The sequence below is a fragment of the Zootoca vivipara genome, chromosome 12 (genome assembly GCF_963506605.1).
Source record: "Zootoca vivipara chromosome 12, rZooViv1.1, whole genome shotgun sequence".
Taxonomy (NCBI): domain Eukaryota; kingdom Metazoa; phylum Chordata; class Lepidosauria; order Squamata; family Lacertidae; genus Zootoca; species Zootoca vivipara.
The window spans coordinates 56,183,064-56,209,750 of NC_083287.1; the positions used below are offsets into that span (position 1 = coordinate 56,183,064).

The following is a 26,687-nucleotide window of genomic DNA, read 5'->3' on the forward strand; positions in this document are numbered from 1 at the left end:
GCTATCTGGAGCGGTGGTGGATCACATTTGCCCTTTTTCAGAGCAAAATTATGAGAAGGACAATAGGAACTTTCCCGAGAGCACTGCTGAGTAGATATAAGCAACAAGGCGTCTCTCATAATGTATACCCCTTAGTCTAAGTGCTCTAAAAACCTGGCGTTTTCCTTCACAAATTAGATGGAACCCGGAATAAAATGAATATTTGAGATTACTGCCTTCACCCATAAAGGGTAAGGGTCCCATCGGTTTGTCTAGACCAGGCATCGGCCCTCCAGGTGTTTTGAGACTACAATTCCCATCATCCCTGACCACTGGGTCCTGTTAGCTAGGGATGATGGGAGTTGTAGCCCCAAAACATCTGGAGGGCAGAGTTTGCCTATGCCTGGCCTAGGCTCTGGAGAAGAGCTGCAATGGCCATCAGTCACCATAGCTATGCTCCCCCCTTAACTGAGGGTCCTCTGAATACCAGCTGGGGCTCAAAGCGAAATACTGGTTCCCACCCTATAGAGAGAAGGGGATATTCTTCTTTTAAGAGGCATTCGTCTGAGCTGCACCAGCACCAGCGCTTGATGTCGCAGAGCCAATTCTGGCTTGGATCAACTCTGACTAAGGCTTTACATAGTGCTCAACACAGCGTTGTATCTTTCCTCCCTATGCACAGTCGCCAGGCAAAGACCAAAACGACTGGAATTGGGTGTTTAGCTCAGGGTAGAACAGCAGGTTCAGGGCAGAATATAAAATCGGCGGGGAATAGCATTACGCAAGCTGCCCACTTGGCTTTGAGAATGGAGCACTCCGGCCACTAAAGCAGAGCTTTCCAAACTTCTCATGTTGGCGACACACCTTTTAGACATGCATTATTTCACAACACAGTCATTCAGTTTTACTAGCAAACCAGAGGTTAAACTAACCTCTTTCCAGCCCTGGGAGGAGAGCGGGGAGCGTTCACAAGACACAGCTATACACTGCAGCCGACACAGTAAAAGTGTCACGAGTCACGACACACAGTTTGGAAAGCTGTGCATTAAAGGATCGGCTGGGATGCAAAAGTAGGAAGTTCCGAGCTGTTTGCACAAGAAGATACGAAGGAGTGGGAGAAGCTGAAAGGAATAGTAGCAGCAGCAGCAGCAGCAGCTTGCAGGAACAGTTTTCCTATGTCATTGAGGCCTCTGCACTGCAGATGTTTGAAGATCTCCAGGCACAACTGGAAGAAGCAGCAGGATGCTTGAGCTAGCAGTATTTAGTCTTGGGCTGCAGCCTACAGAAAGGAGGAAAAGGGGTGGGGAGAACCCCTCCCCCCAGGCCAGGGATGCTGTTGGACCCCCAGAATCAATCAGCTCCAGATAGCATGGCTGATAGATAGTCTGGGAGGATGGGTGCTAAGCCCAGCAGCAAACAGAGAGTGCCATGGGTCCCTCGCTGCAGACCCAGCGAAACGAAGAAGCGGGGTTTCTCAAACAGACACCAGCACTGAGAATCAACTCAAAACAGTCTGCACTCCAGGACCCCAATTCCCATCACGCCAACTACTGACTTGTGAGCAAGCAGCCCTTCCGTCTCGTCAAGATACACACATCCGCAGAGCTCGGAGACCTTCCCAGAGCCGTCCGCCGCAGGTAAGCCTGTTTAATGGTCACAGATCCAGCTGACTACAGCTAGCACGATCCTGTTGACGCAAGGATGACTGAACGACGTTCTGGCTTGCGGCACTTGCTCAACGCCCAGCCAGACTGCAAATACAGAAAGATCAGGCCGGGGAAGCTCCTATTTCCTAAAGTGCAGCAACAGGATGTCAGCTCCTCAGTAGGAAGGGCCAACCTGGAGGAATTTAAGGAGGGCGTTTTCTGAACACACTGAGAAAAGAACCTCCACAAAAATGTCCGCAAGCAAATCGAGGGCCGGTTAAGCCAGTGGGGAGGAACCTGCCCCCCCTCCCCACCAGTGACGTTGGACTCCCCAACTCCTAGCAGCCAGCATGGCCAATGGTCAGAGCCGGCAGGAGTTTTAATTCCGGCAACACATGGAGGGAGAAAGGTTCCTCATCCCTGCAGTAAATGATGGATATGGAGGGTTGGCAAGGAAAAGCAGCCCAGGAGGCAGAAAGCACAAGGTTAAGAAGCCACCGAGATTCTGCCACTGGAAGGTCCCCTGCTCTCAACACTTCCTGATGGGGTCGCCGTGTTCAGAACCAAGCAACATTCACCTTCCAGCAGCCATTATATCTCACAGCACAAACTGGGTTTTCCGTTCTTTTGCACACCCAGGAGCCTGAAAAAGCAAATTGCAGTGCAATGCAAAAGGTTCTGCTTTTGGGGGGGGGAGGTTTCACTGGGCCCAGATCCCAGCTGCAAAGAAGACAATGTGGGCAACTCGCAGGAACAACGCACTTCTTGTGTCCCCTGAGCAGTGCATAGAAAAGAAAAATAACCACTCTGCGGGTCATTGTAGACACCAAATCCTTGCACCAAACCCCGGAACTCCCCAGCCTTCCACAGCATCAGACATCTGTTTTTATTATTATCAGTCACCTCGACATAAAAAGCTACAGCAGCTCTACAGCCCCCTAAGTACGAACACCCCCCCTGTAATACTACGAAATGGCTCTCCAGTAAGAATATGCTGGAGGGATAAGATAGCGCCTTTTTTCCTCTCTCTTCGTTTTCTTTAAAGCTCAATATTAAATATTAAATACTCTTGATTTTAGGCATACATTACTTTTGTCAAGAAAGACAAAATTAAAGGGGAAACAGCCCTAAGCACCTGTCTCTCGAGCACCCCAGCAGGTGGGAGATGCCGTCGGCCTGCCAGCTCAATACAAAGCCTCCTTCGGATACGGAGGGGGGAAATGGGGCGCTCAGAGAGTCTCTTCAAGCATGGGGTATGTTTGCAGCATCAAAGAGCATGTTAAGAGGGCCCCCCGGTTCCTTTTCTCTTTTTTTTGCCAGAATTTCTCTTGTGTCCGGAAAATTCCAATGTTACTCCTGCGAAGTCAAAAACAGGGTTTGTGGCTAGAGGCACTTCCACCCAGTGGACAGTTGGCAACCCATCCTGTCCCCCCATCCAGTCCTCCCGAGAGGAGAAAAGCCAGGAATAACCACTGCCAACTTTTCCTAAGTTTCTTTAAAAAGAAAAAAGAAAAGAAAAGAAACTGTTCAGAGTCTTCTTCTTTTTTTTGATGTTAGCAAAGAAGGTTACTTTAAAAGCACTTAGGAAGTGTGTACTAAAGTCTCCTGCGGTTCCTCAGAGAAGCGAGTCGTCAGTACATCCTCCTTCGAGCCCGTAGCGGAATTCCTGCAAGTTGGAGACTCCGTAGAAGTGGACAAAGGCTGCAGCCACCACCAGCACGTGGAAGATCTGATGAGACTGGAACTGCGGAAAATGCAAGGAGGGCATTTTAAAAAAAAAACAGAGCCAGGGACAACTGTTCAGGCAAGGGAGGCAGTGTGATGCAGTGGTTAGAGGGCTATGGGTTCAAAACCCCTGCTCAACTATGAAGCTCACTGGGGGCCAGTCATTGTCTCTCAGCCTAACTTACCTCGCAGGGTTGTTGCTGGGATTAAATGAGATGGGAGAGACCCGTGTATGCCGGGCATAGGTATAGGCAAACTTTGGCCATGCATTGCTGATGTAGGTCTCCATCTGTTCTTAGTTTGTTGCCGATTTTATCTTTCGAACGTTTCGAAGAGTTGCTTTTGCTGACATTGTCTTATTTTCTTTTGAGAACCGTTTTGAGGTTGTTGTTTTTTTAAAAAAGACCACAATCAAATAGTGCATAAATTTTGCGGGGGGGAAAAGAAAAAAACCAAATACCACACCATTCGCTGGCCTCACTTACCCAGATATCGAACTTGCCAGGGAAGAAGCGCTCAGGGATGCGGGCGGCGTAGAGACCGGCTCCTGCGATGTACATGACAGCCATCAGGAAGAACCAGCCCATTTGTCCCACGGTGGTGGCTTTCACAAACCCTTCGGCGATGGTGAAATGCATGGTGGGTACCACCCCGCTCAGACCGAGCCCAAGGAACACCCCTGAGAGGAGGAGAGAGGGGAGATCTCAAGTAAGTATTCAGAAGGGAAAGCAGCAGAAATAAGCCAGCCTTCCCCACCTTCAATTGGGCAGCAGGTACTGTTTGCTTGACGGGGATGGGGGGGGGAAATAATACTGGTAGTGCCGTATAGTGGTTTAAGTGCTGGACACCAACTTCTTCAACTAAGACTTGGGCAAATTAATATTCTATGGTCTTTAAAATGTGTCGCTTTATTGTTTAATTTTGTGCTTTTATCCTGCATTTCTACAAGAAAGAAGATTCCACCTAAACATTAGGAAGAACTTCCTGACAGTAAGAGCTGTTCGGCAGTGGAATTTGCTACCAAGGAGTGTGGTGGAGTCTCCTTCTTTGGAGGTCTTTAGGCAGAAGGGCTTGACAGGCACATGTCAAGAATGCTTTGATGGTGTTTCCTGCTTGGCAGGGGGTTGGACTGGATGGCCCTTGTGGTCTCTTCCAACTCTATGATTCTACGTCGTCCAAGCTGGTGGCTGTCGGTATGTGCCACGGTTTGAAAGTAGTTCTCTCTTCCATCTCTCCTGGATCTTCCAGCATCCAGCTAACATTTCTAGAGCCAGGTTATGACCCTTACATCTTGTGAAGGCAGGTGCGGGGAAAACTCAGCGGCAAAAACAAAAGCCGAGTGGCCAGTTTTGCGGAGTTTAAGCTGGACTTCCAAAAGCATGAGTTATCTCTCAACCACTTGCGCCGGGGGCAGGGGGGCAGGCTTTTAAGCTTGAAAAGTGAAAGTCTGAATTGGGAGCGCAGCGGCAGCTCTGGGGACCCAGTGGGTTTAAGTTATTAACCCCCAAGGCATTAAGGTCCTCGCGTGGATTTTCGGTTAAAATCATTTTCAGTGAGGACAAGTGTTGCGAACACAAGAATGTGACTTGACCACAAGGCTGGGAAGAACCAGTAAAGAAGGAGCCTTTAGCTGGATGCTAAAGTTAAAAACGACTCCCATTAAGGTGCAAGGAGGGCTCTGCACATATAGTAAAACATTGGGTTGAGCAAGTGTTTCCAAGGACTCGCTGGATAATGAGCCGGCAGAAGGTGGTTGGCGAGACAGCGGAACAGCGAGTACAAATTATTTTTCCTATACAGTACAGAGTGTCCTAATAGAAAAGCTTTACTCTGTCCAGTAATGCGTTACAGTGGTACAGTGGTACCTCGACTTACGAACGACTCGACAACCGAATTTTTCGACTTACGAATGGGGGTAATGGCTGCACGCTTACGAATGTCTCGACATCCGGAAAAAACCCGCGGCAGTTTTAGATAGGGAATTTTGGACTTACAAATTTTTAGATAGGGCTGCTTCAACTTACAAATTTTTCCGTTTCCAATGCATTCCTATGGGAAATCGCGTTTCCAATGGCGTTTTTCGACTTACGAATTTTTCGACTTATGAAGCTGCCTTCGTAAGACGGATTAAATTCATAAGTCGAGGCACCACTGTACCTTGGTTCTCAAATGCCTTGGTACTCAAAAGCTTTGGTTCTCAAATGCTGAAAACCCGGAAGTAAGTGTTCCAGTTTTCAAACGTTTTTCAGAAGCCAAATGTCCAATGTGGCTGTCGGCTATTGTTTCCGGAGCCCTTGCACCAATCAGAAGCTGCGCCTTGGCTTTTGAACACTTCGGAAGTCAAATGGACTTCTGGAACGGATTAAGCTTGGCACTTTTGTTTTTACTATTTATTTTGCGTTTTTGTTTCTGAGGCTTCTTCAGTTAATTTGTTTTTGTGACTGTGTGGAACCCAGTTCAAACACTGTTTGAATGATTGATTGATTGATTGATTGATTGTGTAACTGTGGAAATGGATGAAAGCCCCCCCCCCCATTCCAAACAAGGACTATCATCAGTGCAGGTAAGAAAAAATAATAAATCAAATTTTCATCATCTACAATACTGTCTTATTCGTTTTATAGTACAGTACATTGATTATTGTTTTCATTTTACGGATCAGTGGTCTCGTTAGATAGTAAAATTCATGCTAAATTGCTGTTTTAGGGGTTGTTTTTAAAAGTCTGGAACGGATTAATCCAGTTTGCACTGCTTTCTATGGGAAAGCACACCTTGGTTTTGGAACAGACTTCCGGAATGGATTGAGTTTGACAACCAAGGTACCACAGTACTTAATACAACCTGACTAGCTGGGAATCTGGGGTGAGCCCCAGTGCTCGGACCCACAAGGGAAACTTCTCCCGCAGTACTGGTGTCCTTTACAGAGAGCCCCCATACCTGCCCTCGTCTGCCTGTGCTTAGGCGTTGCAAACCGGTCCCACTGTGCGACGATGATCGCTGAGATACCCAGCACACATACAATGGAGAGGTAGATAAGCCGGGGCTGCGGGGAGCAGTAGAAAGAGTAGTACAGCCAGGGGACAAAGCTGCCCATGATCAGCAGAGCTATCCCAGAATAATCCAACCTAGGAAGGAAACAAACAGAAACCAGGCAGAAGTGAGAGGCATATTGCGGGACCAGAGATTCCTGAAAGGTTGGGCTGAATTTGAGAAATATTTGAAGGACAATTGTCAACGACAAATTACGCTTTTAGGTTTGCAGGAAGTTTCGTAAGGAGAAAGAGGAGAAATATCACAGAGATAAATTTAAGGAGATGGAAATTGATTAGCGATCGTTCAAAGTAATAATAGTGAGAGAAGAAATACAGGAAGAAGGGAAAAGTTTGGGAATCTTGAGACATGGTTGATGGAAGTCCAAAAATACTGTATAAGATATGAATGAATGATAAATGTTTAATGAAAATATATGAGAGGCATATTGCATATTCCGGAAATGGCAAGTCAAGTTGGCTTGGGGAAAGGAGGGACTATCTTTCTTCTACCATCCATAGGGGCTATGGATTTTGACTCCTGTGCAAACACCTGCATTTCAGTCGGTGTGAAGACAAGACAATGCCAGGAAAGAGGAATTAGGTGCGATTCCTGAACTTCAGGGGGGTTGGACTAGATGACCTGTGGGGTACCCTTCAAACTATAATTTTATGATTCTAGGAATGAGGTAAACCCACTATAATGTTCAGATATAATAATAATTTATTATTTATACCCCGCCCATCTGGCTGGGTTTCCCCAGCCACTCTGGGCGGCTCCCAACAGAACATTAAAAACACGATGAAACATCAAACATTAAAAACTTCCCTAAACAGGGCTGCCTTCAGATGTCTTCTAAAAGTCAGCTAGTTGTTTGTTTCCTTGACATCTGATGGGAGGGCGTTCCACAGGGTGGGCGCCACCACCGAGAAGGCCTTCTGCCTGGTTCCCTGTAACCTCACTTCTCGCAGGGAGGGAACTGCCAGAAGGCCTTCGGAGCTGGACCTCAGTGTCTGGGCTGAACGATGGGGGTGGAGACGCTCCTTCAGGTCTATTGGGCCGAGGCCGTTTAGGGCTTGAAAGGTCAGCACCAACCCTTTGAATTGTGCTCGGAAATGTACTGGGAGCCAAGGTAGGTCTTTCAGAACCAGTGTGGTATGGTCTCGGCAGCTGCTCCCAGTCACCAGTCTCGCTGCCGCATTCTGCATTAGATGTTGATTCAAAGTTGAAACTTGTCTTTGGGTTCATGTGCAGAACCACTGGCAGGGGCTGGTTCTGCTCCTACTCCCATTTCCAGTCTTTCTACCTACTAAGTAGGCATGCATTAAAAATATACAAACATACATCACAGCTGCCCCAAATTGACAGTACAGTATCTATATTTCACATAGGTAAAGGGGCCCCTGACCATCAGGTCCAGTCGTGTCCGACTCTGGGGTTGCGGCGCTCATCTCGCTCTATAGAGATTTGCCGGCATACAGCTTCTGGGTCATGTGGCCAGCATGACAAAGCCGCTTCTGGGGAACCAGAGCAGCACACGGAAACGCCGTTTACCTTCCCGCCGGAGCGGTACCTATTTATCTACTTGCACTTTGGTGTGCTTTCGAACTGCTAGGCTGGCAGGAGCTGGGACCGAGCAATGGGAGCTCACCTCGTTGCAGGGATTCAAACCGCCGACCTTCTGATCAGCAAGCCCTAAGCTCAGTGGTTTAACAAATTTCATATTTCACATGGCAGCCCCCAAAACCCCTATAATACTTAAGTGTCTTAATCGACCCGGGTTTTGATTCCAGGTCGACTTACTTGGAAAACGTCCGGGACACCTTCTCTGAATGGCAATAGACTGTATGGAAAAGCCAGGAGAAGCTGAGACACAGCACGGCCCCGAGGAAAAACATCCCAAAGACCACCTTTTCCTGCAGAGGGGCCATGAAGTACATGTTCGGCCGGAGCATGGTCAGGATTCCCAGGCAAAGGAACAGCACAAAACCTGGAAAAGAAATGCAGGAGAGAGAGAGAGGGAGAGAGAGAGAGGGAGAGAGAGAGAGAGAGTCCTGTTAGCTGATTTATCAAAAGGCCAAAGGGTCTCCGTCACAGCTTTTGGCACCCAGTGTACCTGAAGGAGCGTCTCCACCCCCATCGTTCAGCCCGGACACTGAGGTCCAGCTCTGAGAGCCTTCTGGTGGTTCCCTCCCTACGAGAAGTGAGGTTACAGGGAACCAGCAAAGGACCTTCTCGGTGGTGGTGCCCATCCTGTGGAATGCCCTCCCATCATATGTCAAGGAAATAAACAACTGTCCGACTTTTAGAAGACACCTGAAGGCAGTCCTGAATTAGGAAGTTTTTAATGTTTAATATGATTATTTAATAATCTGTTGGAAGCCGCCCAGAGTGGCTGGGGAAACCCAGTCAGATAGAATCATAGAGTTGGAAGAGACCACAAGGGCCATCCAGTCCAACCCCCTGCCAAGCAGGAAGCACCATCAAAGCATTCTTGACATATGCCTGTCAAGCCTCTGCTTAAAGACCTCCAAAGAAGGAGACTCCACCACACTTTTGGGCAGCAAATTCCACTGTCGAACAGCTCTTACTGTCAGGAAGTTCTTCCTAATGTTTAGGTGGAATCTTCTTTCTTGTAGTTTGAATCCATTGCTCCGTGTCCGCTTCTCTGGAGTAGCAGAAAACAACCTTTCTCCCTCCTCTCTATGACATCCTTTTATATATTTGAACATGGCTATCATATCACCCCTTAACCTTCTCTTCTCCAGGCTAAACATACCCAGCTCCCTAAGCCGTTCCTCATAAGGCATCATTTCCAGGCCTTTGACCATTTTGGTTGCCCTCCTCTGGACACGTTCCAGCTTGTCAGTATCCTTCTTGAACTGTGGTGCCCAGAACTGGACATAGTACTCCAGGTATAATAATAATAGGAGGGGTATAATTATTATTTTATTTTATTTTATTTATTTATTCATGATTATGGCTGTTTTGGACTACAACTCCCACCAGCCGCGGCCAGGAGGGCAATTTGGGAGTTGTGCTCCCTCACCATCAGGCTGGGGATAGGTGGCATAGCATGTTCAAAAGGGAAAAACACAAAACGTGGGCTGATACAGAAGCTACTGTGTGCGAAATCTGTCATTTGCAGAACTCCTTCTGGAATTGTAACTAACCTCCAGATACTCAGAAAACTTTCCGGAAAGAACACTGAATTAGAACCGTAGTAAGAATTGCGTTCTTAAAGTTATGTTATGTTCTTAAAATTAAGGTCGTAAGGCTGGCAGTTCCAATTTGCTGGTGTAGCGGGGGCGGGCGGGGGGGGGATCTAACAGTTTTTATTTGGTTGTAGTTCCAAGTTGGAACTGGTCTGACGGCCCCACCAGGCAGCTTAAAATTAAAAGTACAACATTATATAACCAGATTCAGGTAGGTAGCCGTGTTGGTCTGAGACAGTTGAAATAAATAAAAAAATAAAGTAGATAATTAGGTACTGCTTCGGCGGGAAGGTAAACGGTGTTTCCGTGTGCTGCTCTGGTTCGCCAGAAGCGGCTTTGTCATGCTGGCCACATGACCCGGAAGCTGTACGCCGGCTCCCTCGGCCAGTAAAGCGCGATGAGCGCTGCAACCCCAGAGTCGGTCACGACTGGACCTAATGGTCAGGGGTCCCTTCACCTTTACCTCAGAGACCAACTAAATTTGTTCTGGGCATAAGCTCTCGTGTATCTGAAGAAGTGTGCATGCACACGAAATCTTTTACCCAGAACAAACTCAGCTGGTCTCTAAGGTGCTACTGGACAATTTGATTATATTACCTTATTATATAATCAATGCAATCAAAAAATCCTGGAGCGCAAAACCTTATTAAGGGCACATCTGAAGATTTTAAGAAAGGGGTGAACGTAAATGTATCTGGGGAAGGAGACTCCCCTCTTCAGCACTGTACCAAAATGTTCCACTAGCTCCAGTTTCTGGAATGGTGCCTATTATCTCTGGCTGGGGCCGATCAGAAGTGGCCTCGAAAACAGCTACAGAACACTTCATTGTCAACCCCTATACTAAGGGGGCAGAGGCCATCTCAGTCCCAAAACATGAATCCAGACTGAGGAGGATGCAAATAATTACAGCTCCTTCTATGAAGAGGTGGAGAGGCTGGTCTGTGGCTCTCCATCTGTCATGGATGCTTTAGTTGAGATTCCTGCTTTGCAAGGGCGGTTGGACCAGATCAGATCAGGCATAGGCCACCTTGGCTCTCCAGATGTTTTGGAACTACAACTCCCATGATCCCTGACCACTGGGCCCTGTTAGCTAGGGATCGTGGGAGTTGTAGTTCCAAAACATCTGGAGAGCCAAGGTTGCGTATGCCTGGACTAGATGATCCTCGGGTTCCCTTCCAAGTCTACAAATTGATGGTGACGATGCTAAGCCACTGTGAAAAGTCCCTGAGTTAGTCAGAAGGCTTTCCCATCCCAGAAATAAGCCGGGAGGAAGGAATAAAATCCTAGGCACCTAAGAAACTATCGTATTTTCCCAGGCCATCTAAATGAGGGTCCACACATTAACAGACTTGAGGTGGTTTGGGAACAAACACGCGTACCAAACGGCCTTGCTTAAACAGTGAGAGCCCTGGGTTTAGCACAAGACAGTGGTATCTTGGTTTAAGAACAGCTTAGTTTATGAACAACTTGGATTAAGAAGGCTGCAAACCCGGAAGTAGGTGTTTTGGTTTGTGAACCTTGCCTTGGCAGCAGAACATTTTCGCTTCCTGTCGAGTGTGGTTCATTTGTAAATTGAGTCCCTCGCTGGTATGGAAAAGCACGCCTTCGTTTAAGAACACTTTGGTTTAAGAATAGACTTCCAGTTCGTAAACCAAGGTACCACTGTATACATTTCCTTCCCAAGGCCCTTATGTTGTTCATAGGAACGATTTGCACAATACACAAGATCCCCGCAATGCAGATCACAATTGAAGCCCAGAATCAGGTAGAGAAAATGGGCAGGAGGAGGAGGAGAAGGACCTTTAGCATCCTGCAAATTCTAGATCCACCACCGTTGTGGACAATTCCAGTGCCCCAAGGGAAGAGAAAGTCGCAGTGGGGGAAAAGACGGTCCCTCTCAAGATTAACAGAGGTACCAGAGATCCAGAGTATTAAAGTAGGAACCAGAGAGTCGGGGTCACCTAGCAAGTGGGTCCAAATGTTGCCCGTCTCCGTGTGGATGCGGAAGATGCTCTTGAAGCAGGCTCTGAAAGAGGGCATGGGGGGCCGGTGCCCGTGCAGGAGGTAATCGTTATCTTTCAGCCAGTCGGGCAGCACGTCGTAGGGGATGACCCTCCAGCGGCCTTCCCAGACCTGCAACACACCAAACCATGCAGGGCAGTCAGTACCTGGGAGAGCATTGGCACAAGGGGAGGGAGCTGCCAGCCCAGGGCTTCCTGGACGAGCTCGTGAGAACCGTCATTAGGCCATGCAACGCAGCCACACACAACCCCTCCTGCAGGCGACTCTTGCACAGCTTCAATCAGGGCATTTGCAGCAAAAATCGCTGGTTGCCTCCACATCAGAACTCTCAGCCGAGGCAGAGGACCTGCACACTGGCTAACTCACCTGAAAACAAATCCTTTGCACACCTGGTTCCTTGCAAGCCATGACACCCGCAGCAATCCCACAAGTGTCCCAAAGCACCAGTTGGTGTAGCAATTTCCAACTAAAAGAGGGGTGGGGGAACCTCAGGCCTGTGGGAGGATAAATGTGACCCAAATCTCTGCCCACCATTGCTTCTGGTCATGCCCATTTTTGCCTCTCGGTCCACACCGGCATGTGGCCTCTGGAAGGCTGCCCAGAAAGGAATGTGGCCCTCAAGCTGGAAAAGGTTCCCCATCCCGCCCGGTCTAAAAATTTAATTCCAGTAAGCAGGAAGAAGTGGATTTGATGCCTCCAAAACAAGCTTGGTCGTACAGAGATGGGATTGTTCTGGAGGAAGAACCGCAGAATACTTCTACCAAATTTGGGAGGCTTCGCAACTGGACTGAGCTGTGAGCTCCTTCCGCTGCCTCTTACTAGAAGCCGTTGTTTTATTTCCAGGCAACTGCTTGACTGGCCAAAACTTGTAGGAGTCTCTAGCGCAGGAGGACAGGGGCCTCTAGATGTTCTCTAACTTCCACAAGATTCCAGCAGATGACAACGGTCAAGTGTTAGGAGAGGGAGATTCCCTGGCTCTTCACTGCATTTTAGTCCCCCCCCCCTCCAGCCTCTGCTTCTGCCTCTGATTCTGGACTGCTCTCTGCCACAGACTTCCTGCTCACTAAACCCTGTTGCCTCTTCAGCTTCCGACACCTCCACCTCCCAGCCTGCCTCTTCAGCTTCCTCTGACTGCTCATCGTGCCCCCCCCCAGCACTCCCCAGGCTCTGAGCCTTCTTCCCTTGGGGGTTCCCCAGCTGGTGCCTCCCACTGTTCCTCTGCATCCAGCCAGTCCATGACTTCAAGGGTCTAGCAAACACCCCAAGGTTCTCACATTCCCCAGCCCTCCCTCCTTGAGATCTAGCATCACACTCAATTCGCCATGCTCCTGTTTTGCTTGCAAAGCAAGGAAGGAGGTTAGAGAACATAGCATACCCAGCTCTGCAGCTGAAACAATGGAAGCCTAGAACCCCAATAGCAGCTTTGCGCGCCAACCCAAAACTACCTTGTATACAAACTCTTCCATTTTCTCCATCGCATGATGTGCCTGCAGAGGGAGGGTCAGCACCCGCACCTCCTCCTCCTCTTCCTCCTGAGTTGCTGGGCATGGCTGGTCTTGAACCTAGGAGGAACAGATCACACAGCCTGAACAAAGGGCAAGGGGTCAGGCCAAAAATGCTCTTGAAAATTAAAGAGATATTCCAAACTCGTGTGTTGCTTCCAGACCACCTGTTTAGAGAGCATTTGTCCCGACTGGTTTGCAGGGAGCTTGGATGATGCTGTCAAAGCACACATTATCCCACACTCCTAGTTACAGGTCTGCCGTAGTGGAAACAAAATATAAAAAATTCCTTTCCAGTAGCACCTTAGAGACCAACTAAGTTTGTTATTGGTATGAGCTTTTGTGTGCATGCACATTTCTTCACATACACTGATGACTTCTGTTTCAGTGTATCTGAAGAAGTTTGCATGCACACAAAAGCTCATACCAATAACAAACTTAGTTGGTCTCTAAGGTGCTACTGGAAGGAATTTTTTTTAATTTTGTTTCGATTATCCCACATGTTACAGTACAACTTTCCCAGCACTTTCCTTATTTAAAAAAAATACTTATTTTGGGGGGTGGGGAAGTGGGTTTCTTGCACAAGACCTCTACAGCACAAGGTGAGATTTTATTTCCTATGCTTCGGACTTAGAGGCTCTTTATCAACCACACCAGCTTAGGAAATATGGATGTCGTGATTTATACACCATTTCTTTCACTTATTGGTGATTGTTTGTTTGCTTTGTGGGGGGGGGGTGCAATACCCTGTTACTGCACTTATTGGTTGTTAATAACGGAGATAAATAAATAAAACTGTAACAGCACAGCTTGAAATTGCTTGAAGGTGATTAAATCCCATTTGACATCAGAAAATATCTCCTGTTTTGTACAGAGCAGTATAGGAGGGCCACAGACAGACAGCAAGCAAGGAACGCCTGGAAAGCAGAAGGAGAAGACGCAGCCGTTAGAGAGAACGCCCAAAGGGAACCCCCCCTGTGACTTTCTGCACATGTAGCAAGACCGGTCAAACTCTGCTGCAGCCATAATCCCAGATTTCCTTTGCAGAAAGGATTAACAGCATTTCCTCGTCTACCGCTAAGAGGGCAACTCAAATTGGGAAACTCCATTTCTCTCCTTGGCTGGGGCCCAGGAAACAAACTCGCAGCCCGCCAAAGCAGAACAGAGGAGGGCAGCCTCTCCGTTTGAGCCGCCCGTCTCCTACAACGCTGGCTTCGGTGCAGAAGGCCTGTTCGCCAGCTCAAAGCTCTGCCTCTTACATTCTCAGCACAATGAGGAAAAACAAGGCAAGTTGCATGGACAGTTCTGCAAATTGGCAAAGGGAGGAAGCTGGAGGCCTTGCAAAGTCTGAAGGCTCTCAGACCTCCACTTCAAAAGACATATTACGAAATCTATACATTCCAGCTGCAAGAAAATGCCACAGGGGTCGCTTTTGCCCTGCACATGGCCCTCCCAGACCTGGCGCCCTCCAGATGTTTGGGACTGAGTCTCCCATCAGCCCCAGATGTGCTGGCTGAGCCCAAAACATCTGAAAGGCATCGGACTGCGGAAGGAGGGCCTATCTTGATGAAATGCCGTCGAGCTCTTGCATTTAATGCTAGTAATTCTACTGGTGTGTTCAAGGGTTGAAATTGGAATGGAATGACCTTCTCAGTCATAAAGGTCACTGGATGCCTCTGGGCCGGGTCGCTTTCACCCATTCTAAACAATATTTTTAAAAGTTATAGGCCAAGAAATGTGGATCCAGCACTGTGCAGAATCACAGCACCAATGTGCTAGGTGAAGGTCAAAACAAGGGATCACACAAGCTGACAAGATTACGGCTACAAAGCCGCTAATAGGATTTGCCGATATATTTATGGTTGTTTGACAAAGACGTGGCAAGAGCCTTAATGCCTAGAATGAAGACGGAGAGACTCTTTTGGGCCCTGCTAGCTATACAATCCCTGGCAAACTATCGTTTTATGGTATCTTGGAAGCAGGGCCTTCTCTGGGGTAGGGACAACCTGCTGGATCTTCCTCTCGCTTCCCCCTTGCAAGATGAGCTTCAAATGACAACTGGAGCGTCCCCTGTTGCTCTGTGTTTTCCATGACCCTCAATTGAGCCGCTATGCTTTTGCCTTGCTGGGATTTTATTGTTTCATACAGCACTGGTGTCTTTCAGGCAGGGTGCACACCATATATTTAACGTATACACAGAATGAATCCTGGGAATGGTTGTTTACTCCTCAGAGCTACAATTCCCAGCACCTTTAACTACAGTTCCCAAGATATCTGGGGAGGGGTGTACAGACATTGTGGTGTGTGGGTGTATCTGACACAGAGACACAAACAAACACCTCTGTTATATTTGTTATCTTTTTGTAAACCACTTACAGACTTTTCTGGTGACAAACAGTATATAAATACATGAAATAAAATACTGGATGTGTTCCCATCACAAATTCAGACACATCTCCTTGTACCAAGGAGTGGGGCTTGCTAAGACCCTGCTCCCCCCCCCCTCCAGCCTTATTTATTCCTGGTGGAGAACGCAAAGTTCCCTGGTGGTACAATGCTTAAATCCTGCCATGCTTGTATGGTTTATGTTTACTGATTTAGAAGGATTCATAAACCACTGAAATTGTGTGCAAATAAAGCAGAAGATAAAGCAAAGCTAAAAATCCACAGAACATTTTTTTATAAAATGCCTAAACCATCCATCATTACAAAGCAACAAAACCAGCAAAACCAATACAGGAAATGAAAATTAATTATTATTATCATAGAATCATAGAGTGGGAAGAGACCACAAGGGCCATCCAGTCCAATCCCCTGCCAAACAGGAAACACCATCAAAGCATTCTTGACATATGGCTGCCAAGCCTCTGCTTAAAGACCTCCAAAGGAGGAGACTCCACCACACTCCTTGGCAGCAAATTCCACTGCCGAACAGCTCTTACTGTTAGGAAGTTCTTCCTAATGTTTAGGTGGAATCTTCTTTCTTGTAGTTTGAATCCATTGCTCCGTGTCCGCTTCTCTGGAGCAGCAGAAAACAACCTTTCTCCCTCCTCTATATGGCATCCTTTAATATATTTGAACATGGCTATCATATCACCCCTTAACCTTCTAGGCTTGTGGGTGGCAAGCATCTATAGCAATATATAGCAAGAGCACATGCCTAATTTGGGGCATCCCAAATTACGTGTGTTAACATGCATAACCTGCCTTTTCTCCAAAGAGCTCAGTGTGGTGCATGCACGGTCATCCCCCCCCTTTCCCATCTTATCCACCCCACCACCCTGTAAGGTATTAATCTGAAAACAGGGTTAGCTGCTCTCTGGCAGGAAGCTTACTTACAATGGCCGAACTGATCGCCGCTTGGTCTCCTTTCTCCTCTAAGAGGGGTCCGAGCTCAGCCAGCTCCACAAGTTCCCTCTCCCTGCCGTTAGCTGAAGGCCCATTTCCTTGGCTGGCAACTGAGCCTTTGCGGGACGACATTTGGTCAACGCAGACACCAGGCCTCTTCCCCTTTCCGAAATCAGATGAACAGCAGGCCTGCCCAGCACCCTGATGAAGACTTCTCACTAGGAAGAAGAACAAGTTAATTTGTAAACCGGCCTGCTTCTGAAAAGATGTGTTTCCCCCCCCCCTCCAGACACTTATTGGATGTTCCTCCTCAGAGAAGCTTGGAACGCTTCCAGATTCTCCTCTTTCTTCGTTAACTGAATAGAGCTGTCACCCACTTAAAGGCATCTTAGTCGATTAATTGCACAAGTTTCGGTAAACCAAATCTGTATCACAGTTTTTAAAAAAGTGCTGAAAGGGGGGGGGCAGGGAAATTATTTCAGCGATTCCGGATGATTAAGTTTTTAAAAATTTAATATTTGCACGCTGCTTTTCCGGCAACAACACTGAGCTCAAAGCAGCTCACCATAACGACGAAACAACACTTCCATCAATAGATCGGTCTCCAAAATCACAATGCCATGCAAGTAAAGCAAAAGCAAAACATTCAATAAGCAAGTAATGCAGATAAATGCAAGCTCAGAAAAATTCAGAAATGAGTTTTCAGAAATGGCTGCTGAGCAAACCCCTGTTGTCACTTGGCTCAAACTCCCCGGGAAGTGTGGCTGTGTCACAGCAGATTGAAAGATGCATTCACTGTGTGAGATAGGAAAGATATTCCATCTAGGTTACTGCACTTAAAAGAGTCATTTCAAGTAGTTAAAACACTCACTCTGCTTTACAACCCAGCACACGTCTTAAAAAATAAAGAATGGATCAAAACAAAATTTAAATTGCTTTGTTGATGAATTGGTTAAAGTAAATAATGGGGTTGTATTACTGAATTTGCTAGTCTACTTCTCTGCTTTGGGGGTTTTCCTATCTATTAAGCTGTTTTTTCCAACTGCTTAGAAATTAGCCTTCGCCAACTGCTTTGAGGTGTTTTCATGCCCCCCATCAAGTGTGTAATTTTTATGAATTAAAATAATACACACACACTTTGTAGGGGGGCAAAACTCCTACCAGGGGCTGTGGGGGCTGCTCCAAAAGGATGGAGGCCCATATTATGTTCTAAAAGCACCACTCAGAAGTCCACTACTGAGGAGCAATGTCCTCCAAACAACAAGAACTTGGCAACCTCGCTGGTGCCTGCAAATATACAGGTGTATTCCAAAATGAGATTTCAAAGAGCTGGGGTTCAAAGCCATTCAGAGAGAGAGAGGAGAAACCACAAAAGACCTTGCAAAACTCTATACAATTAAGCTGCGTTTTGCCCTCAATTTTAGGCTAGTCAACATGATTCATCTGAGGGTGGACAAGGAAAGCAATTTGTTCCATATCTGGGTGGGGTGTGGGGGAAGAGAGCCAGCAGATGCCAGTTGATCAAAAAGAAAGCCGTAGAAATGAAGAGATGGGTCAAAATCCCTGATTGCATGAGCATAAGTAGTTATGTTCACAAACGTGGAGGGGACACGTCAGTTCTCACCAACTACAACCGCTTATGGCAGGGCTGGGGAAGCTATGACATTCCAGATGCCGATGGACTCCAACATCCATCATCCCCGACCCCGGGCCGTGCTGACTGCGGCTGATGGGAGTTGTAGTCCCAAAACTGGAGGGCTACAACTTCCACACCCTCGCCATACAGGGACATAGGAAGCTGTACCGACCGTAAGTGAAAATACATTTGCAAGAATTGTTGGGTTTTTTTTAAGACGGTTGTGATTGGATTGATGCAAGGCTCTGGGAGGAGGATGGTGTTACAATACCCCACGCATCTCCTGGACTTAGAAGTTCCTCCCCAGTCCCCACAATGGTGTTGTTGTTGTTTAGTCGTGTCCGACTCTTCGTGACCCCATGAACCATAGCACGCCAGGCACTCCTGTCTTGCACTGCCTCCCGCAGTTTGGTCAAACTCATGTTGGTAGCTTCGAGAACACTGTCCAACCATCTCGTTCTCTGTCGTCCCCTTCTCCTAGTGCCCTCAATCTTTTCCAGCATCAGGGTCTTTTCCAGGGAGTCTTCTCTTCTCAGGAGGTGGCCAAAGTATAGGAGCCTCAGCTGCAGGATCTGTCCTTCCAGTGAGCACTCAGGGCTGATTTCCTTCAGAATGGAGAGGTTTGATCTTGTTGCAGTCCATGGGACTCTCAGGAGTCTCCTCCAGCACCATAATTCAAAAGCATCAATTCTTCGGCGATCAGCCTTCTTTATGGTTCAGCTCTCACCTCCATACATCACTACTGGGAAAACCATAGCTTTAACTATACGGACCTTTGTAGGCAAGGTGATGTCTCTGCTTTTTAAGATGCTGTCTGGGTTTGTCATTGCTTTTCTCCCAAGAAGCAGGCGTCTTTTAATTTTGTGACTGCTGTCGCCATCTGCAGTGATCAGTACTACCAAGCAACCAGGAAGTATCCCAAGGTTTACCTCGCCTGGGCTGGTTCACTCCAGCGGAGATCCCTCCATGGCCCAGATCGCGGCTGCGATTTCCAGCGTCTGTGCATGTGCAGACGCAATTTCCGGTGTCGCGGAAGCAAGTCCCCGCATCGTGCTGTGCCTCTTTAGCACAGTGCGCAGGGACTCGCCGAGTGAGCGGCTCGGTTCAGGGGCTGCTCATGGGCCGGTTGAATGGCCCCCGTGGGCCGCTTGTGGCACATGGGCCTTAGGTTGCTGACCCCTGCATCAGGTGTTGTGGTCTCTAGAGAGCAAGGAAAGCATCTTCTCACCTGGGCAGCTCCTGATTCTTCCTGGCAGAAGAGGTGACTGGTGAAGGCTCTTGGGAGGAAGGAGAGGAAGGCAAGTCAAATGTCCTCTTCCCAAGGCTTGCTTTGATGTCAACACCGCTTCTGAGTCTGTGCCAACTACTAAAATGCCTATACTAAAATGAACTTCTTAACCTGAAGTTAGCGAACTGATGGAGCCCTGGGCAAAATCACAATTAAGGCAAGATGGGGCATTTCAAATGTTTAAATTGCAGTAGTCCGCATCAATAGCGATTCAAATGTGCCGACAAACCAACAGCGGATAAATATGGATTTGACCTTCAGGGATGGAAGAAAGGCAATAACCCTACGGCTTTTGAGGCCCTCAGAGGACCCGTCAGAGTCATAATCCAAGCCCTGTCAATTATTTGCTAACGTGTGCAGCTTCAAAGAGGACGTTTAGCCTCACTCCCTTAAAAGAAAACAACATTGCATTCATGCTGTTGAGGAGAACCTAGTTTAAATGCAGGCAGGAAGCGTTAAAGAGAAACTTAAGGGAGGCTGAGGAAAGGATTTATTACCTTTTGAGTTGTTGCACTTGTTGCAGGAAACTGGCTCACAGCTCCACCCAACTTGACATTCCAGCTCTGCAAAGCCTAGAAGCAGGATTTTCAAGGGATTAGATGGGCACACTTTTGCTCTCTGATGCAGGAAAAGCTTGTTTGGCACTTGCCCAACTGTGCTTAGGTGTTGCACAGCTTCTGCTCATTTGCAAAACTCCCTTCCTTCCTATTTCTATCACTTCCTTACTATTTCTCACCTTGCAGTTTCATTATCCCGGCAGTCCAAATAATTAGCCTTTGGGTAAACTTTAGGAAGCTTACAGAGAATGTTTTGGTCCAGATCTCACTTTTTACTCTGAGAGGGGTTGGCCGTTTTAAACAACATTGTGCCAACACCCAATGTCACGAGGGCAAAATTTATGCATCACAAACATGTATATGCAATACATGTCCATGAATTATCATTATTCATAATCATTTTATATATAAATAAAAAAATTCCTTCAGTAGCACCTTCAAGACCAACTAAGCTTTTATTTTGGTATGAGCTTTCGTGTGCATGCACACTTCTTCATTTTATATATAGTGATTTATATAAGCAGTGTACCTATATGCAAAATGGGGGGGGATGGGGTTTAAAACACAGATCACAATGACATTTACAACATATATGGATGCGTAACACCAGAAATTATCATTCATAGAATCATAGAGTGGGAAGAGACCACAAGGGTCATCCAGTCCAACCCCCTGCCAAGCAGGAAACACCACCAAAGCATTCTTGACATATGCCTGTCAAGCCTCTGCTTAAAGACCTCCAAAGAAGGAGACTCCACCACACTTCTTGGCAGCAAATTCCACTGTCGAACAGCTCTTACTGTCAGGAAGTTCTTCCTAATGTTTAGGTGGAATCTTCTTTCTTGTAGTTTGAATCCATTGCTCCGTGTCCGCTTCTCTGGAGCAGCAGAAAACAACCTTTCTCCCTCCTCTATATGGCATCCTTTAATATATTTGAACATGGCTATCATATCACCCCTTAACCTTCTCTTCTCCAGGCTAAACATGCCCAGCTCCCTAAGCCGTTCCTCATAAGGCATCGTTTTCAGGCCTTTGACCATTTTGGTTGCCCTCCTCTGGACACGTTCCAGCTTGTCAGTATCCTTCTTGAACTGTGGTGCCCAGAACTGGACACAGTACTCCAGGTGAGGTCTGACCAGAGCAGAATACAGTGGTACTATTACTTCCCTTGATCTAGATCAGTGGTTCCCAACAGGTGGTCCGGGGACCCCCAGGGGTCTGCGAGCTATGCTAGAGGGGTCCGCAAGATGCTATTAGAATAAAAAATATATTAAATATATTTCGTATGATAACAGATTTTTTGTTTTGGCCGCTTCCTGCATGAGCAGAGTCTAGCGCAAAACTAGAATTAGATAGAGGCAGTAGTTCTGCTATATGCCGTTAGGTGGCGCTTTACAAACACTACTGTTTTGCAAAGAGGCAGCGCGCGCATTCTACTAACGCTCACCTCCCCAAGATGCTTTGCGCGCGTCGGCTTCATTTGTGCGCTACTGCGCACCCTGTCTTCTCCATTCCCCTCCCTCCTCCCTGGCGCGCGCTGCCTCTTTGCAAAACAGTAGTGTTTGTAAACAAAGCGTTATTTTTCGCGGAAGCTACAGTTCGCGCAGTTAAAAATGGACCGTTGGTTAAAAAGTGGTTCATCTCATTAAGAACTGAAAATTAAAACTAACTGTATACTGATGGAGTACTCTGTTGTAACTGCAAAAAACGTATAAATATAAAATATAAAAAGACTTTTAAGTTGGCTCTCACTTTTTAATTTTAGGGTTAGGAATTAACGGGGGTCCTCGTCACAATAACGGCTCGATGAGGGGTCCTCGAGAAAATTTTGTTGGGAACCCCTGATCTAGATGCTATACTCCTATTGATGCATCCCAGATGCTCCTATTGATGCATCCTAGATGCTATACTCCTATTGATGCATTGGCTTTTTTAGCTGCTGCATCACACTGTTGACTCATGTCAAGTTTGTGGTCTACCAAGACTCCTAGATCCTTTTCACATGTACTGCTCTCAAGCAGTACATGTAAGAGTATGTTTCATTTGAAGAGTATGTTTAGTGTAGTGGTTCGTATGTTGGACTGGGACCTGGGAGACCAGGGTTCAAATCCCCACTCAGGCACGAAGCTCACTGGATGTCCTTGGGCCAGTCACTGCTTCTCAACCTAACATTGTCTCACACTTGCCAGGGCATTTTCTCAGCACTCTCCTTATTGCAGGAAGTCTTATCTTGTGGGGGTGGGGAGACAGCTTTGTTGCACAAGACCTCTCAACCGATTTTAATTGTGCAGCCAGAGTTTACCCCCAAACAGTGGCAGTCTGGAAGTTCCCACAGATTCCCCAGCTGAGCTTGGCAACGGGGGCAGGAGCAAGAGGGGCCTCCTTAGACTCGAGGAAGGAATATTGCCATTTGAAACCACGTCCCACAAGAAGTTGGATGCTTGCAAAAGGCATCTCACTCACAATCATTACCAAACTTCCGCTTCCTGAGGTGCAACTGCTGTGGGGGTGGCAAAATGCATTCTAGGAGCAACACTCAGCTCACGCAGAGCCCACCAAGCCTGGATTCACTGTTTCCACAGAAAAAACTGACTAAATAGTTTTTAAAAAACCAAAAAAGCCCAGCCCTATCCAGGCATCCCCAAACTTTGGCCCTCCAGATGTTTTAGACTACAGTTCCCAACTTCCCCAACCACTGGTCCTGTTAGCTAGGGATCATGGGAGTTGTAGGCCAAAACATCTGGAGGACCGCAGTTTGGGGATGCCTGGAGTAGACTCTGATTAAATTGGGGCAGGAGGGCGGCAGTTTTGAGATGGGATGTTGTGTGGACTCTCCACAAAAAGCCAGCGACCTTGCAACACCACTTCCACAGCTGCCATGTGGAAGCACCCCCAGAATCCTCAACAGCAGCTTTTAAACTTTCGTTGTTTAGGAGCACCCTTCCACATCAGTTGCCAGCCAAAATATTCCTGGCATGTTGATAGAGCAGGGGTTCCCAACAAAATTTTCTCGAGGACCCCTCATCGAGCCGCTATTGTGACAAGGACCCCCATTAATTCCTAATTCTAAAATAAAAAATGAGAGCCAAATTAAGAGTCTTTTTATATTTTATATTTTTAACCAACGGTCCATTTTTAACTACGTGAACTGTAGCTTCCGCGAAAAACAATGCTTTGTTTACAAACACTACTGTTTTGCAAAGAGGCAGCGCGTGCCAGGGAGGAGGGAGGGGAATGGAGAAGACAGGGTACCTGCGCAGTAGCGCACAAATGAAGCTGACGCGCGCAAAGCATCTTGGGGAGGTGAGCGTTAGTAGAATGCGCGCGCTGCCTCTTTGCAAAACAGTAGTGTTTGTAAAGCGCCACCTAACGGCATACAGCAGAACTACTGCCTCTATCTAATTCTAGTTTTGCGCTAGACTCTGCTCATGCAGGAAGCGGCCAAAACAAAAAATCTGTTATCATATATCATACGAAATATATTTAATATATTTTTTATTCTAATAGCATCTTGTGGACCCCTCTGGACCACCTGTTGGGAACCACTGTGATAGAGGATTTGGGGGTCTATTGTAGGACACACACCGGCCAGGCCCGATGGGTCTCAATGTGTGAACAATCGTAGAAGACACACAAGCAGGTCCCCTGTGTCTGTGCAATGCAAGGGAAAATCAATAATGGGATGTAAGGTAATCTTCAAGTGTGTTTGCTCTTCACTAAAAATCTAACCATAGAGCAGGCATGGACCATCTTGCTATTTGACGAGGCCACACAAAAAAAATCTTAGTTTACCAAGCATGCAGTCCCAAAAGGTTGCAACCCTGAAGATGAACAGAAACTTGCAAGGTGTGTGGGGCTCACTCTTCCTTTGCAGGACATTTTGAGATCCAACATAGAAAACTGCCTCATTCTCTGCCAGCCATTCGACCAACCTACATCAAGGGTATCCAAAATGGTGCCCCCTCCAATTGTTTTTGGACTACAACTCCCATCAGCGCCACTCCTCATGGCCAACGGTCAGGATGATGGGAGTTGTAGTCCAGCAACACTGGGAGGGCGCCACGTTGCCTACCTCTGGCTTACACTGACTGGCCACAGCTCTCCAGGGCTGCTGGGGATTGAACCTGCAACGTTCTGCATGCAAAGCAGATGCTTTGCCTCCAAACAACGGCCTTTATCACCAAAGACAAGTACCGCCGTTTGCTCCATTTCCCTCCAGTCTGGAGCCAGGAGTTAGTTTTGGCTCACTGCCTGCGCCCAGCAAACTCAAAACAAATAGCAGGCTTCCACTTCTGCTTGGGGTTGGGGCTATCCCTCCTCCTTCACAAACTCATGTCACCGGAAAGAATTTGAGCTCCTGCCGTGAGAGGGGCAAGTGAGATTGCCAAATCCTGACCCCAAATTACCCTGCAGGCCTCTTTTAAAGAAAAACACTCACTTCTCCAGTGATAAGATCCAGGAAACGCTATTAGAGCACAGCTAATAGCTGGTTCCTTTTCCACTCAAGAGCTTTAAAGAAAACAGCCTCTATTGCGAAAGAAAACAAGTGGCAACGCAGCTTGCTGGATTATGAAGTGTAGTCTTGCGATCCCCTGGAAGGCAGAGTAACCAGCAGCAAAAGGTAGAACTGTCAAGTCCTCTTTTCCTCTAGCACTGCATAAGAACTTAAGAAGGTAAGAAGAGCTTGGCCTGTAGACTGTAGGTAAGACGTGTGAGGGGGGTGGAGTTACTTGAGGGCATTTAAACTTGGAATCAAGTCATTCCCTTTGGTAATTAATAGGAGTTTACAAGAATACAAAAAGCTGTTGGGATCACAACCACCACTACCCTAAGCAGGTCAGAAACATGCCAAGCCACTCCTGCCTGGAGCAGATTCTGCCACTACTGTATAAGCTCTTTATCCCTAGGATTAAACCTAGACAGAAAGCAAAAGGCAAGGAAATATGGGCCACCCGTGGATTGTGAGAGCAACGTTCTTCGTAGGTGAGAGAAGGGAGGCTGCTGTCTATAAATAATAATTTAAAATTTATATACTACTCTACATCTGAAGATCACAAGGTGCTTTATCAACATAAAACAACTTGACTGATAGAATCATAAAATCTTAAGAGTTGGAAGGGACCCAATGGTCATTTAGTCCAACCCCTTGCAATGCAGGAATCTCAGCTAAAGCATCCATGACAGATGGCCATCCAACCTCTGTTTAAAAACCTCCAAGGAAGGAGAGTCCACCACCTCTCACGGGAGTCTGTTTCACTGCCGAACAGCTCTAACTATCAGAAAGTTTTTCCTGAATGTTTAGTCAGAATCTCCCGTTTTGCGATTTGAAGCCGTTGCTTCGTGTCCTATCCTTCGGAGCAGCAGAAAACAAGCATGCTCTTAAAATAGAGTACTTAAAACACACACACACAAGCAATGATTCTTCAACATCAACTTCATTGGACTGGTCATGTTGTGCAGATGCCTGATGATCGTCTTCCAAAGCAACTACTCTATTCTGAACGTAAAAATGGAAAGCATAATGCTAGTGGTCAACAAAAGAGGTTTAAAGACTGTCCCAAGGCAAATCTTTAAAAATATAGTATAAACACTGACAACTGGGAAACACTGGTCTGCGAGCGCTCCAGTTGGAGAACAGCCTTTACCAAAGGTGTCATGGGCTTTGAAGAAACTCGATCTCAGGACACAGCGGAGAAACCTGCTAAGAGGAAGGCATGCTTGGCAAATCCACACCGTGATCAACTCTTGCCTGGAAACCAATGTCCCCACTGTGGAAGGACGTGTGGATCCAGAATTGGCCTCCACAGTCACTTACGGACCAATCGTTAAAATCGTGTTTATGGAAGACAATCTTAATCGGCTTCGAGTGATCGCCAAAGAAGAAGAAGACAGGGCTTTTTTTCTTAAAAAATGTTTAGGGGTACTCTCATTTTGTCTCAAGAGAATCACCATTTTATGGTTCAAATTGGGAAAAATAAATACACAAAAGCACAAAGATTCACAAAATGCTTAGGGGTATGTGTACCCCTGCAACCCCCCCAGGAAAAAGCACTGTGTGTATGTGTGTGTGTGTGTGTGTGTGTGTGTGTATACTGTACATATGTGTGTGTGTGTGTACATATGTGTGGGTGTGTGTGGGTGGGTGTCTAGTTACAGGTAGGTAGCCGTGTTGGGCTGCCGTAGTCAAAACAACAAAAAAATCATTCCAGTAGAACTGAAGGAATTTTTATGTGTGTGTGTGTGTCTGTACCGGTATATGTGTGTGTGAGTGTATGTATGTATGTATATACATATATAAAATATAATATATAATATCACATATAATAAAACTGGAATAAGCCTTCTCCGCAAAACATTGCCCTTGGGAATCCTGTCTCCAATAGCCCTACCTGTTGCTGACAGGACCCCGCACGCAAGCGAGCTGTTCCCTTCGTACATAGCTGCATATACTGCTACGTATCCTGGGATATGGAGAGTATATGGATCTCTCTCTCTCTCTCTCTCCCTCCCTCCCTCCCTCCCAGAAGCCGGCAGCTTCTCCGAGGCCTCCCCCCGGCTCCCCGCCCGGACACTCGCTTACCGGACGACCGTTGTAGCTACATCCCGTGGAGGAGGGGGAAGAGGCCCGTGCGCCAGCCGCCTGAGGAGACTCGCCTCCCTCCCTCGCTCGCTCCCAGAAGAAGAAGAAGGAGGAGAGGAAGAGCAGCTGCAGCGGCGCCGGAAATAGCCCTCTGCTAAG

The 26,687-nt window shown here is 47.1% G+C and overlaps 1 protein-coding gene across 1 annotated transcript; it reads right to left on the reverse strand.

Moving 5' to 3' along the window:
• Positions 1 to 2,658: 2,658 nt before the first annotated feature.
• ADIPOR1 (adiponectin receptor 1) lies at positions 2,659 to 26,681 on the reverse strand. The gene is made up of 9 exons (XM_060281026.1): positions 26,529 to 26,681; positions 19,889 to 19,963; positions 16,459 to 16,685; positions 13,063 to 13,179; positions 11,557 to 11,728; positions 8,184 to 8,370; positions 6,288 to 6,475; positions 3,836 to 4,029; positions 2,659 to 3,369 (listed from the first exon to the last, which is right to left on the reverse strand). Exons 3-9 carry the CDS (start codon positions 16,597 to 16,599, stop codon positions 3,241 to 3,243), a joined length of 1,128 nt encoding a protein of 375 aa, XP_060137009.1. The 5' UTR covers positions 16,600 to 16,685; positions 19,889 to 19,963; positions 26,529 to 26,681; the 3' UTR covers positions 2,659 to 3,240.
• Positions 26,682 to 26,687: the final 6 nt, after the last annotated feature.